At 38.4% G+C, this 13,158-nt stretch overlaps 2 protein-coding genes across 3 annotated transcripts; both read left to right on the top strand.

The window, feature by feature from the left end:
• The first annotated feature begins 1,721 nt into the window (after positions 1-1,721).
• On the top strand, positions 1,722-2,630 carry gnrh2 (gonadotropin-releasing hormone 2). Its single transcript, XM_042502331.2, has 3 exons — positions 1,722-1,926; positions 2,043-2,126; positions 2,592-2,630. Exons 1-3 carry the CDS (start codon positions 1,792-1,794, stop codon positions 2,628-2,630), a joined length of 258 nt encoding a protein of 85 aa, XP_042358265.1. The 5' UTR covers positions 1,722-1,791.
• A 1,265-nt stretch (positions 2,631-3,895) lies between these two features.
• On the top strand, positions 3,896-12,543 carry zmat1 (zinc finger matrin-type 1). 2 transcript variants are annotated; one of them, XM_088086323.1, is made up of 7 exons: positions 3,896-4,047; positions 6,702-6,808; positions 6,913-6,993; positions 7,172-7,304; positions 7,462-7,761; positions 8,302-8,392; positions 9,528-12,543. In XM_088086323.1, exons 1-7 carry the CDS (start codon positions 3,909-3,911, stop codon positions 10,498-10,500), a joined length of 1,824 nt encoding a protein of 607 aa, XP_087942449.1. In that variant the 5' UTR covers positions 3,896-3,908; the 3' UTR covers positions 10,501-12,543. The 2 variants fall into 2 exon arrangements, with proteins under 2 accessions (XP_087942449.1, XP_042358222.2); XM_042502288.2 differs by having other exon boundaries at positions 7,462-7,770.
• The last annotated feature ends 615 nt before the right edge of the window (positions 12,544-13,158 follow it).

The raw sequence follows: 13,158 nt of genomic DNA, 5'->3' as shown, positions 1-13,158 counted from the left end.
TAAACCATAACTTTTTTATATGTTTTGGTTTTTCATTACAAAATAAGAGGCATGCAGGTACTGCCAGCTGACGACAGCAAACCTGACATCAAGTTTGATCACGCAAGATTCATGAGATCCTCGCCACTGTGACATCTTAACTTAACCTACTTACTTAACGGCAAGTGTGTGGTCTCACAATCTGGCTGAGTTGTCTAGTGTGTGTATTCTGACGATCATAACATTAACATTAACAATTGTTTAAATCTTTCATTATGTCTGTGGTCTCCTATGTTTAAAAAATTGAGATTTGAAAATCTTCGTCTGTTCCAGCCTTTATGAAGAAATAAATGTAAAGTGCATGGCACAGACAAGTGCAGACATAAAGTGCATTCAAATACATGCAAACACTGCCAATTATTTTATAAGAACCACAACTTATTAGTCACTTTATCATGATTAAAAACACAAGTTAGACTAATTGTTATTGCTCTTGCAACAGGTGTTCATGTGTCATCAGTGATGCATCATGGAGTCATCTCACTTTAACCAATCTTTCGCACCACACAGTCCTACGTCACAAGTAGCTGAACTGAGCCAACAGCAGCACGTCACGCACGCTGTCAGTCAGTCCCTGAGTGAGAAATGCCTCTGAATCGAAAAACTCTAATTGAGAGAGATGTCATCAGGGGCCTGGACAGGAAGCCACTGTGTTTGTTCCCATTGCCATTACACCCCCTGTGTTTCCCCTGACTGAGGGGTCGCTTGGGTTAAAGGGAGGATGTGTGTCGGGTCACTGTGGTCAAACAGGTGCAAATACAGAGGAAATTGGAACTATTGAGTTTTAACTTCTGACAAGGACCTACTGTAGTTTGATCTGCGCAATATAGATACTATCAGTCAAAGATAGTTGTCTGTAAGGTCAGACTAACGAAGACAAAACAAGACTTATGTTTGAATGACCCCCTACTTTTGTTCTCTGTATGCAGTGAGAAGCAACTTTAAGACATTTTTCATTCATCTTTACTTGAAAAGTTTACATGAATTATATTATTAAATTTGTTATCAGCCAGACTGACAGTACTTGGATATGGGTAATGTTTGAGCATCCCAGTGGTGTCAGTGCTGTTTGCAGGTGATAATTGGAATTGGCCATGTCTCTTGGACCTTTTGTCCCCAGGGACCGTTCATTTCACCACAGGAAACACGAGGACGAAAGGGGTCAGTGATGGGCGGAGCAATCAGGGAATGATAATGGAACGTGTTGGGAGGGCTACATATATTGAGGAGGAAGATGAGGTTGCCGAGAAACTGTTTTACACTTGTGAAACTGTGAGCAACTGACCAACTAAAGGGCGCACAGCGTGAGCTTCTGTTGGACGTCAAGGGACACCTCTAGTGATTAAGTTGTGAGACTAAGGTAAGGACATTTATTTACTCTTCTACATAGTTTCACTGTGCATTGTTAACATTAGAATAGGAGTAAAATTGAGTGGGGGGATGGATACAAGGGATACATCCTGCTCAATATTTAAAACGTGCATTTTTCTCCTCGAATAAAACCATGAAAAGGAACAGAAGACTTTTATTTTGACAAAATTAAAATATACATCATAAACTGATGCAGAAAATGCAAAAGTTGATGCATAAAAATTCACCAGAATGAATGAAATTAAGTGTTTGATGCTCAAAATGTTCTTTTGGAGGACATCCCAAAAACAAACCCTGTTTCATATGTGTTCTCTGCAATATTGAAATGAAATCTACATCCCTCTAATCGAGTGTCCACCTGTGCCTTTAGGCAGAAATATCATGAGTGTATCTCGGCTGGTTTTGCTGCTCGGGCTGCTTCTATGTGTTGGGGCGCAGCTGTCCCACGCTCAGCACTGGTCCCATGGTTGGTACCCCGGAGGCAAGAGGGAGCTGGACTCTTTCGGGGCGTCAGAGGTCAGGATCAGTGCAAGTGTGCATAGTCACCCACTGACCATTTCCTGTTGAGAATAATGATGATATTGTTGAACTCTTTACCCCTTTCTCATAATCCTAAACTCTCTGTCTCTCAGATTTCAGAGGAGATAAAGCTGTGTGAGGCAGGAGAATGCAGCTACCTGAGACCCCAGAGGAGGAGTGTACTGAGAAACATTATTGTAAGTGGAGTAATGGTGCCCTACCAAGTGCTGCATGAATGCAGGTTTTATAAACCCTGAAACAAACAAAAGACACTTGAGCTACCTGATATCCCACTGTAATCAAATGGGTTTATTAACCAGTTATGGTAATTGATAATAAGCTGAGCAATAGATAATGTCCTATTTAGCAAATAAAAATTATTCAATGCAATGTAATTTATTTGATTAACACATGTGGTGCTAATTTGAACTATCATTATGCAATGTTATCAGTATGTACATTTAAAATGAGGAAACCTAATCAGATCATCTGCTCCACAGGGAATCTCGCTCTTTTTTGTCTTTACAAATGTGTCCTCACACAAACACATTCATAGACATTCTGCTTACATAATGTCTCACACAGGACATAACAAATTGTGCCTGTACATTAAGCGTATGATTCTGTCTGACCCTCATGCTACACTGTGTCACTCTTCACAGTTGGATGCTTTAGCTAGGGAGCTCCAGAAGAGAAAATGACAGCTTTCAACCCTACCCTGCTTTTCTACCAAAAGATCCTATTCTTCAGTGCCCTTGTCTCCACGTGAACCAACCTTATGTTCATCCTCTGATCTCTTCCATTTGTGTTAAAATTTGTTTTATTTGTCAGTAAAGTTGTTTTCCAGCATTACATGAATTTGTCCTGTGGAAAACAAATGTTGAAATTGTAATTTCCCATAATAAAGTATTTATTTTGATATTAACTTTTCTTTTCATTTTTGTGTGTGCAAAAGTGTATGGCATAAATTGTGAATAATACATGTACAGTAAAAAGTAGGAACCTTAGATGTTGTAGAAACTAAAAATATTATGATGGCTGGGTTTCATTTAGCTGTTTCAGTTTCAGTGTTCTTGTGTTGTGCATAAGTAGAAGGCTCATTGACAAGAAATACTCAGAGAAACCACACCAGTTATTGAAAAAGGGATATACATTATTTTAAAATCATTGTTTTAGTTTTAAAGGTTCAGTGTTTAGAATTTAGTGGTGAAGTAGGAGAACTGAAACTTTTCCAGTGTGCCGAGTGTTGGAGAAGTTAAATGGCCAACAGCAAAATGCAAATGATTTGCTGCGTTCAAATTTGGTCTTGTTTATCATGGTCACAAGAGGAGCCCATGTGAATGCCCCACTTTTGTGGTATTCACATCCTTGTAGGCTACAATAACATGATTCTAGTTTCAGGGGATTAGAAACTGGTATTAAAAAAAAAAAAAACACGTCTCTCCCTCCCTGCCAATAAATTCACTGAATTCATACAAACCGGACCTTTACATGTTCATTAATTACCTTATTTTTAAATCATTTTCAGTTTGGTATTTCATGGGGCTACAGAAGGCAAGGCAGCTATATTTGTATGGCACATTTTATACAACAGGGCAATTCAAAGTGCTTTACGGAGCAAAAAAGTCTAAAAACATAATAAAAGAGATAGATTTACAATAAAAGAGTAACGAGATAGGATATAAAAGGTAAAATCCATTACTAAATGGTTTTAAAATTAAAATAAAAACTCCATTAAAAATAGCAAAAGTACAGACATTTTAAAGATTATTTTAAATGATTTGAAATCTAAGTTTAAAAAAACATGAACTGAACATGCAATCGTAAAATGCATAGATGAGCGTAGTGTTTGAATCGTCTCATTAAGGCGAATCATCTCAAAATATTTATTTTTTCCAAACAAGATTTTATCTCTTCAAATTAAAACGCCATAAACACTACGACCTCACTGCGCATGCACCGAATAGCTAGGGGAAAACATGGACGACAGAAGTGTCTGTATTCCGCAGCTTGCGGAGTCAGACGCTCAAAATAACACTTCCAGTACCCCTAACGCGGCTTCTGTCACAGATGCTGACAAAGTAATAAACACTAAAACAGATAGCACCCCGGTTGAAGGTGAGTTTTGTCTAGAGCGTGAACATTCAGCCGTAAGGTGTGCTACCTGTCGAGCCGACGTTAGCTTCTTAGCTAACTGGTTAGCCAGCTCAACAGTCGAGTGAGCTAGCTCCTTAGCTAAATACGCTAATGTCAACTGTCTAACGGTCGCTGTAACGTTAGGAGTTGCTCAGTATTTTATATCGGTCGTTTGGTACACGGCTCTTAAAAGATTAAGCCCATAAAAACACCTTTAATCCAGCCTGGCCGTGTCCTGGGTCCGAAGTGGTTGGTCAATTGCTAACTTGCGAGCTAACGTCTGCAAATTCAGCCCCCTACTCAGACAGACTTTTTGGGTTAAATTCGTCAACAAACAAGTGGAGGGTTAACTGATCGGATAGCTAGCATGAATTTAGTAGCGCAGGACACCAAGTGACTTTATATAATTTAGTGAATTGGACAACCTCTCTGAAAACTGATGGTAATTAAATGTAACTGAGTCAGAGCAATGAGGCAAACACATGTGCTAGTTGCACAGTGAAGTCTATAATATAGCTTGCTGTGTACAAAGATATACTGTTCTACTTATACTTGTTCAGCTTAAATGAACCAAGACCTCAGTAACTGATTTGACATTCAGTCTGATGATATACATGACCATCTGTCCCTCACTGGCATGATAAATGCTCTATACAATAGGGGGAAAAACAGTTGTTCAAACATTGTACACATATTTTGAGAAACAGTATCTGCAGTCTCTGTTCTCTTGATTACTGCTACTGTGATTATCATTTGGTAAGTACAGTATTTGAAATGTATCCGCAGACATGGATATTTTGGGCGGTGTCAAAATGTATTGTTTACTCAGGCAGTTCTTCTTTTGGATGTAGATATTATTTTACAGGGCACAAAGTGCAATCTGTACTTAAGTGGGCTTATACAATTACTGCATTACATTGGAGACTAAAATTTTGCCAGCAAGTAGTATTGGGACCCAAAACTTGAAAATAAGATACTCTTTTATTAGTCCCACAGTGGGGAAATTAGCAATATAGCACTTAGTTTAATTTTTTAAAACCTCAGTTTCTTTAATTCCGGGTCATTTTAATCATTGATCAGCATTGTAATTGTTATTTGGTCATTTGTTTAACAACATATATGGTGACAGTCAGGCTTGTAAATTTACAGTTTTACCCACCTGACACTGGCTGGTAAATTACAAAGTATAACAGCTGCTGGATAGATTACCATTATGTTGTTTGTTTTTTGATTGTTTTGTTTGTTTGTTTTTTAACTTTTGGCTGAGTTCAGCAAATCTAGCCACTTACAATACCTATATATATATATATATATATATATATATATATATAGGTATAGGTCTTATCTTTGGAGATAAGACACTGTCACTAACATTTTTTTAATATGATAACGTAATTTACTTAAACTGGTACACTTTTGTCAACTGAGTATTTAAGTAATCAAGTTATTGTTTCTGCTCTAGTTACAAATTTTCAGTCACCACCAGTCGTGAAAGTGTATTTATCAGTCATGTCTTATGATTAGCTCAATACGCATACCAAGTCATGACCATACAATAGAACAGTTAGTGGCAGCAAGGCTGTAAACAAATTGATTTTCACACTACATAAAGGTCTCAGTTCCTAATTATTGATGTCATTTTAATATAATCTTTAACAACTGAAACTCACAAACAGTTCTTAACAGTTTTGGAAAAATAGCCACACTCATAAGCAAATCTTTGCCCAAACAGTTGAGATATTATGAGTAATACTAATCCATAGTTTTTTTTGCAAAATTATCGAGATAGCTGCATTCAGAGGCTGTATGAATCGAGAAGTGCAGTGAAATGTGAATATGCATCGGACACTAAACAAACTGAATGTAGTCAAGCATAAAACCACGATTTTCTCGCATGGTAGCAACATATGCTGCAAGTATTCAGGTGAAAAGCTCTATCACACTGTAAGAGGTCAAGTGTCTAGTGGGAATTATTCAACTAGCAATTTTTATGGCAATTCAATAATAGAAGATACACCTAGTCCTGTCCCAAAGAATCCATATTGCAAATTAGAGTATTATACAATGGATAATGGCTTACTTTAAATACAGTCTAAGGGGGCGGGTGCATCTTGAATAAGTGTGGAATTAAGTGAAATTTATAAAATGGACATTTTCCATTGCACAGGGAGTTTTTATTACAGTCTGTATTTCAGGAAAAAAAAAAATTCTGAATATTGTCTTGATCTGTGCAGAATTCCTGGCCTACAGATACAAAATAATTCTGAATGTTGGATTAGACCTTTCTCACATTCAAAAAATGAAAATTGTACTAATTAGTATTTAATTTTTTAGCTTCTGATTTAACAAAAACAACTAATTTGGCTCTATATCTTTCAAAATCAGTCCATGTAGAGACAGAATTTTTGAAAGTGTATCTCTTGCACAGAGCTTTAGTTACATATATTATAAGTTTACATTAAAGAGTAGACAACAGTGAAAGTAAAATTTGAAATTTTAACATTTGTTTGCACTGAAAATGTTATGAATTCATGTAATGATTTTATTACCCATTATTTATTCATCATGCTCTAATTGTGTTCCTCTTTATTCTGTCTGGCTGAGCTGTAACAGTGTCAACATATTGTGCCGCGCAGGAGACAAGAGTGAAGAGGAGCTACTGAAGGGTCTCCTCGCTGACAACTACTGTCATGTGTGTGAGGCTGTGCTGCTCTTTGAATCTCAGCGGCTGTCCCACTATGAGGTGTGTGCTGCTCTCCAAGCAGTCGTGCTTCTTTGTTACAGTTTTTAATGACCTCACAAGGTCAGATTTTTTGTAATAATGTCTCCCGTATTCCCCGACTGCAGGGAAAGAGACATGCTCAGAAACTCAAGGTGTACCTACAGGCCAAGAGAGCTGAGAAGATGAACAAAGAGTCAGGACCGAAGGTTAGCACTCATTTAGAGATTCCACTTCTTTCAATAGAATATGATCACATAAGAGATAGGTGCACTGTCTAAGGGTTTGTCTGTGATGTCTTCATTGTTTTCCTTGAGTCATTGTTTTCAGTTTTCATGTTAATATGTCTGTCTCTTAAAAGCCAAATATGCCTGTTTTTTGCGGCAGACCATGCCTACTGATAAGGACCGTTTCTGTGAGCTGTGTAACATGGTCTTTAGTTCCCACGTCGTGGCAAAATCGCACTATGAGGGCAAAGTCCATGCAAAAAATCTTCGCAAGCAAGGTGTCCTGTCTACAGGCAAGTATGGCTCGTGTGATGTAAAAGTATTAACATGATTTGAATATTGCTATATACAGATGAACAGTTTTGTTGACAGTATGATTCAGCTGTCTGCTCGAGTTTTGTTTAAGTCCACATGTGAAACACAAATTTCCTTATTGATTTCTCACTGCAGTTACAGAGAGGTATACAGAGGTGCGTACTTTGCCAAGTGTGACACAGAATCCTCATGATGGTGACCAGAAATCAGCCCCAGCCCCAGAGGGTGATAAGGAGCATCTTCTGGATTTAACAGCCACAACAATCACCCCCAGCACAGAGGTTGACCTGAAGGACCCCAACAAGTACTGTGCCCTGTGTGCTGCGTCCTTCAACAATCCCCAGATGGCTCTGCAGCATTACAATGGACGCAAACACCAGAGGAATCAGGCCCGACAGGAGCTGCTCAAAGAGCTTGGAGACAATGTCCAACAAGGTAACACAGGTATGATATTGAGTGTATTTTAAGAGGAAATATTGCTGTGAAGGAAAATACTTTTAAGGCACATTTGGGTTTTATTAGACACCCTAAATGTCAGTGTCTATCAATATAACTGAGATGCAAGGAGACAAATTCAGTAGAAGGCGGCAACAGCATGACAGTTCAATACAAGAAATATTTAGAAAACATTAAAAACAACGCTGATATTGGAAACAGCAAATCCCCTCAGCCATGAAGATTTCATCCAGTCAGAGGTAGCAGGTAGGTGTCAGCTTGATAACCTTCCGACAATAAACTGGTGATGACGCGAGGCTGTTAGTCTAGCTTCAGTTAGGTAAAATAAGAACAGATTTTCAATTAGTCAGTTAGTCAGACTTCAAAGACTTCGACATTTTTTGATGTAAGTTATTAACTCACTATAAGCTGACTACAATTGGAAGAAACTGAAGGAATCTGTACATTCAAGTTCTTATAAGCTGATATATGACAAACGATGCTGAATTTTCCTCCTCACCCACTCTCTATTGTCTGCAGCAAACTCCCTGATGTGTCAGATGTGTAGTGTGCGATTTAACTCCGTGGAGATGTACCAGGCCCACGTAAAAGGAAACAAACACCAGATTAGGTAAGCTCAAGACAAACACACCAAATCCGCTGTCGTTGTGCCATGATTTTTACTGCTCTCGAAATGTAATCTGCTATAGTGCCCATGTCATTGTAGAACTTAAAGTTCCACTAAGTGATTTTTTGATACTAAACTACTAAACACTGAATCAGTATTATCACCTAACCTCTGCATGTCTTTGTAGCTCTCAGCTGCTTTTAACTCATGTTTTGGTTCTATTATTCATTATTGTGTGGGTGAGTCCTATGTGCTGTCACAGATAATCAAAGGAGGCAGGTAGTGTGCACAAAAACGAGTATTGTAAGATTCGTGTTATAATGAGTGTTTGCATCTTTTAATAATGGTTGATGTCAAACAGAAATGATTGTATATATATTAAGAAGAATGTTTTAAGGAGAAAAATACAAATATGACAAGGAGCAATGGGGCATAGGGCGGGAGGGGAATTACTGGTATATTTCAAGTGTTAAATCTACAGTCTCCATCTTGGTCTCCAGGATGCAACATCTTGGAGACTTGGAGACCTCTGCTTTTTTCATACATACGGTCCCATTGCATATTCACATTGCTGTGTGTCTGCTGGATAGGGCTGCAACTAACAGATTTCCTTCATTGATGATTTATCTGCTCATTGTTTTCACGATTAGCGATCAATCATTTTGTCTATACAATATAAAAAAAAGGTGATATATGCTAACAGCAATTTCCTAGACCCACACGTCTTCAAATTGCCTTTTTTGTCTAACCAACAGTCATAATCTTTTTGATTGTTATCATAAACAACAAAGAAAAGCAGCAAACTCTCATCTAAAAGAAATTGTGACCAACAAATATTCGTCTTATGAAGGGCTGCAATTATTTTTTATTATGAAAGTACTTGCCAGTAATTATTTATTTATTTATTTATTTATTTTTCAATCATCTTGTCAAGTAATCTTTGCAGTTTTTCTGCTAGATGTTTAGGGAATGCTTTGAAATGTCAGAAGTAGGCATCTGAGAAGATTATGGTGTTACAAAACAATGTCTCTGTACAATTCTTTTTCAGCTTTGTGTGCTTAAAAAAAACCCCAAAACAAACTTTTAACACTCAGGCTTTAGTGTGACATCAACATTTTAATTACATGTTCTTGACCAGGGAGAAGAAAGTTGTGGACTTGTGTAAATCCCAGCCAAAAGACTACAGCACATTTGCAGATGAACTGGCAGATTACATTCAGGTTCAGAAAGCTCGAGGAATCACCCCTAAGGCCGCTCAAGTCCTCTCTCCAGGTGACACACAAAAGGAGGAGGATGAAGTTGAAAAAAAAGAGGAAGCATCAAACAAGGGCGATATCAAAGAAGGGAACAAACCTATGCCCAGCCTTCCTCCCACCTCTAACCCCCCTCATCACTCCCACCCTGGTAGTTACTACCCGGTTGAAGGGTGGTGTCCTCCATATCAGGGCCCTCCCTGGCCACCCCATTACAGCTACCCTCCTCCAGTCCTCCCAGGCTCTGGCTCTCCACTGTTCACTGATTGGCCCACAAAGAAAGGGAGGCACCGAAAGCAGTCAAGCTCCTCTTCATGTACTACTTCATCTTACTCCTCCTCATATTCCTCCTCTTATAGCAGCAGTGACAGTGACAGTGAATACAGGCGCAAAGAAAAGAGGAAGATTAAAAGATCCAGAAGGGAGAGAGAAAGGAGGGCGAGAGATAAAGATCCGGACAAGGAGGAGAAAAGGAGGAAGCGACGGAGGAGGGAGAGAGATAATGACTCGGGAGAGAGGAGAAGAGAGGGATCTGGAGACTCAGAGGAAGGGAGGAGGAGAAAAAAGCGAAAAAGTAACGACAAGCAGAGAAGACGAGAAAAGAAATCCAGGGTGGAGGACTTTGAGGGAGAAGGAGGGGAAAGGGTGCCGGACAATTTAATGCCAGAAAACATGATGGACAATATAAAAGAGACTGAAGTGCATGTTGAGGCTGAAATGAATGTCGAGCAGGGCGTGGGTGGGAAGGACGAGCCAGCAAAACCTAAATACAAGAAAGAGAAGAAGAAAACGAAAGAGAAAGTAGACACTAGGACAGAGGAGGAGAAGCTGTGGGACGACTCCATACTGGGCTGTTAAACTTAAAAGGCCTAGTTTAACTGTGTCTGTTGAACTGCTGACATTTAGGCAAAAATGTTATTACGGGCATGACACTGAAAATCTTATAAACTGTCTATATTAAAATAGCAGTTATTAACAAAGCAGTTTTTACTAACTGCTCTGACGGCCCAAAAGTGTTACTCTCCATAGGTGTGCTAGCTGGCTAGCCATGTTAAGTCAATTTGTGTGTTCTAAGGAATGAATCATTTACTCCTATTTCAGTGTGTTTGGAGGAGTTTCTCACACATATTAACTAAAACTAAAATAGCTTTATTTTTCACTATGATACTAGTATCTTTGAATTCATTTGCACAATGTTATCAGTTGTTGGCTGTAATATTTAAGAATCTCTTTTTTTCTGCCTGTCGTTCGAAATGATCAAGAAGTCCTCTTGACCTTTTACAAGATGTCAGTATGTTTAAGCATCTGCATTTCTGGCAATGATTTGATAGACTGTGATCCCTTTAGCAGTCTGTGGTTGGCGCTGTTGCGCTTCATTCAGAGCATCAGTAAAGCAAATAAAAGCCCATAGATGTCAGAAGCTCAGTCATTTCATTTCTTTTGAGGACTGTGTGCTTACACTCAGAGGCACATGGGCTGAAAGAAGGCTATCGGAGATGAAATGATAAAAAATATAACAAGCTTTATGGCTGTTTCACATTTAAGATTTTTTTTTGTTCTAAATCCCCCTTGAAATTGCAGGAATGTTGCCTTTGTTTTGTGCATTTTCAGCATTTTGATGTGTTGTGAGTGCATTTGCACAACCAAACAGTTCATAAAGTGTTTGGGGTCACACAGGTGCAACAGTTTAAATGAGGACAGCTCCTTACAAACTTAAATATTCATGTTCAGATGCAATCTGTGACTAAGTAAAGAAAGGCAGTTAATGGCACCAAGGGTCCACTCAAACCAAAAAAAGTTGCTCTAAATAGATCTTTTGCACAGCATGTCTATTCATACTAAACATTAGAAAACCCACAGTCATAAATTCTGAAAAAGGTGTGGAATTTCTTAATCCCACTTTCTGGCCCTGAGAAAGACATGGTATAAGTAAGATCCATGAAATGTAATGAGTTGTTACATCAGTCTTCCATAGATAACTTTCCACACAATGTGATATGACTAATTTTTTTTCTGTAGCTGTTGGCGTAACCTAGCTGACACGTTACGTTTCCTATATAGGATGATTATAATACAATCATTTGGAGTAAAGTATACTACATATTTCTGTCCACATACTTATATGTTTTGGATGGTCATGGGAATTTTATCATATTCGTAAAAAGTCACGGGAAAGATATTTTTGCTTGAAAATGTGTGGTAACCTCTGAAAGTGTGTTGTCTTTACATAACTGTTTTCTTTGAATATCGTCAGGTTTGTCAACCACAGTGCCAAACTTTATCTGTAAACACTATGCAAATATCTGTCGGACAGATTTATGAGTTATGACAGTGAGCTAGTTTGGCTTACTTAAAAACTAGCTTTGTGGAAGAAAGTTTTAGGTTTGCAGGCACTATGTGCTCTGAGAACAGACTCAAGTGGTGGTCTGTTCTTGACGCATGCACCATAAAAACCTGCCAAAACAAACAGGCTCCCAGAGTATTTTTTGTTTGGTTTGGTTTTTTAAATCCCTTTTTACATTAACTTAACTTTTTGAGAGTTTCTTTAACTTTGAAGTTTGGCATTTGTGTTGTAAATTGCTGTTTTTAGATATTTGCATTAGGATCCTGAGAGCAGAGTGGTACGCAGTACTTAGAGCAGTAGATCATTTGACAGGATTCAAACCGAGTGTTGTTAATCATGAACATGAAAATCGTGTGAGGCAGCTTGTTTGTGTGTTTTTAGGTTAAAAAAAATTGGAAATAATTAGATGTCAGCTTAGATACTGTTGTGTCAATAGATACCAGTGTCAAAAGCAAAGGAAAAATGTAAAGTAATGGTTGATATAGTCGGTTACAAAAGTCCTGTGAGACAAAAATTCTGAAGTGAGGTGTCGACTTTGTTTAAAGCACTGCCAATGAGAACAAAACAAAATCAAGCAATAAATATTCTCGAAAAATACCAAACATTTAACAAAATTGGCTGATGGGAGCTGCAGAGAAAACAAATGAAGGCTTCTTTTGACTTAAAGCGTTGGAGCAGAGACACCAACAAAGTCTTTACAGCCTAGCGATGTGTAAAGAGTCGCTCTGAAGCCCCCTGAGATCTCCTGTTTTCAAAGAATCCTGTGGTCTCGTTCCCTGCCTCGCTCGAGTCTTCGACCCCCGTAGAGCTATACGGTGCCCACATCCTCTCACTTAAAGACCCCCCGTCAGACCGTTCCACCCTCTAACCTTTCAGCCAAAAAAAAAAAAAAAATCCAGAGATAAGAAATACAATACAGACAACACTCGGGTGATTTAGGCGTTCATCAGTCTTTTGGGGATCTTAAGACATGTGAACAGTCACTCCTGCTTTAAGAATGGCTGCCCCAAAATACCAATAAATGGGCCATATTATTTTATTTGAAGTAAAAAAAACAACCTTAAATACTGCTTTTAGGTAAGAATCAAACTGCAAATAAATCTGAAGTGTTTCCTTGTAGCATAACTCTTAAATGGCAAACTTACAGAGAGATCCTGTTGCTATGGTATGAT

Source organism: Plectropomus leopardus, chromosome 2, assembly GCF_026936395.1.
Source record: "Plectropomus leopardus strain MGB_pleo_1.0 chromosome 2, ASM2693639v1, whole genome shotgun sequence".
Lineage (NCBI taxonomy): Eukaryota > Metazoa > Chordata > Actinopteri > Perciformes > Serranidae > Plectropomus > Plectropomus leopardus.
The sequence above is the reverse complement of the archived record's forward strand: the minus strand, read 5'-3'. Positions and strand labels throughout refer to the sequence as shown.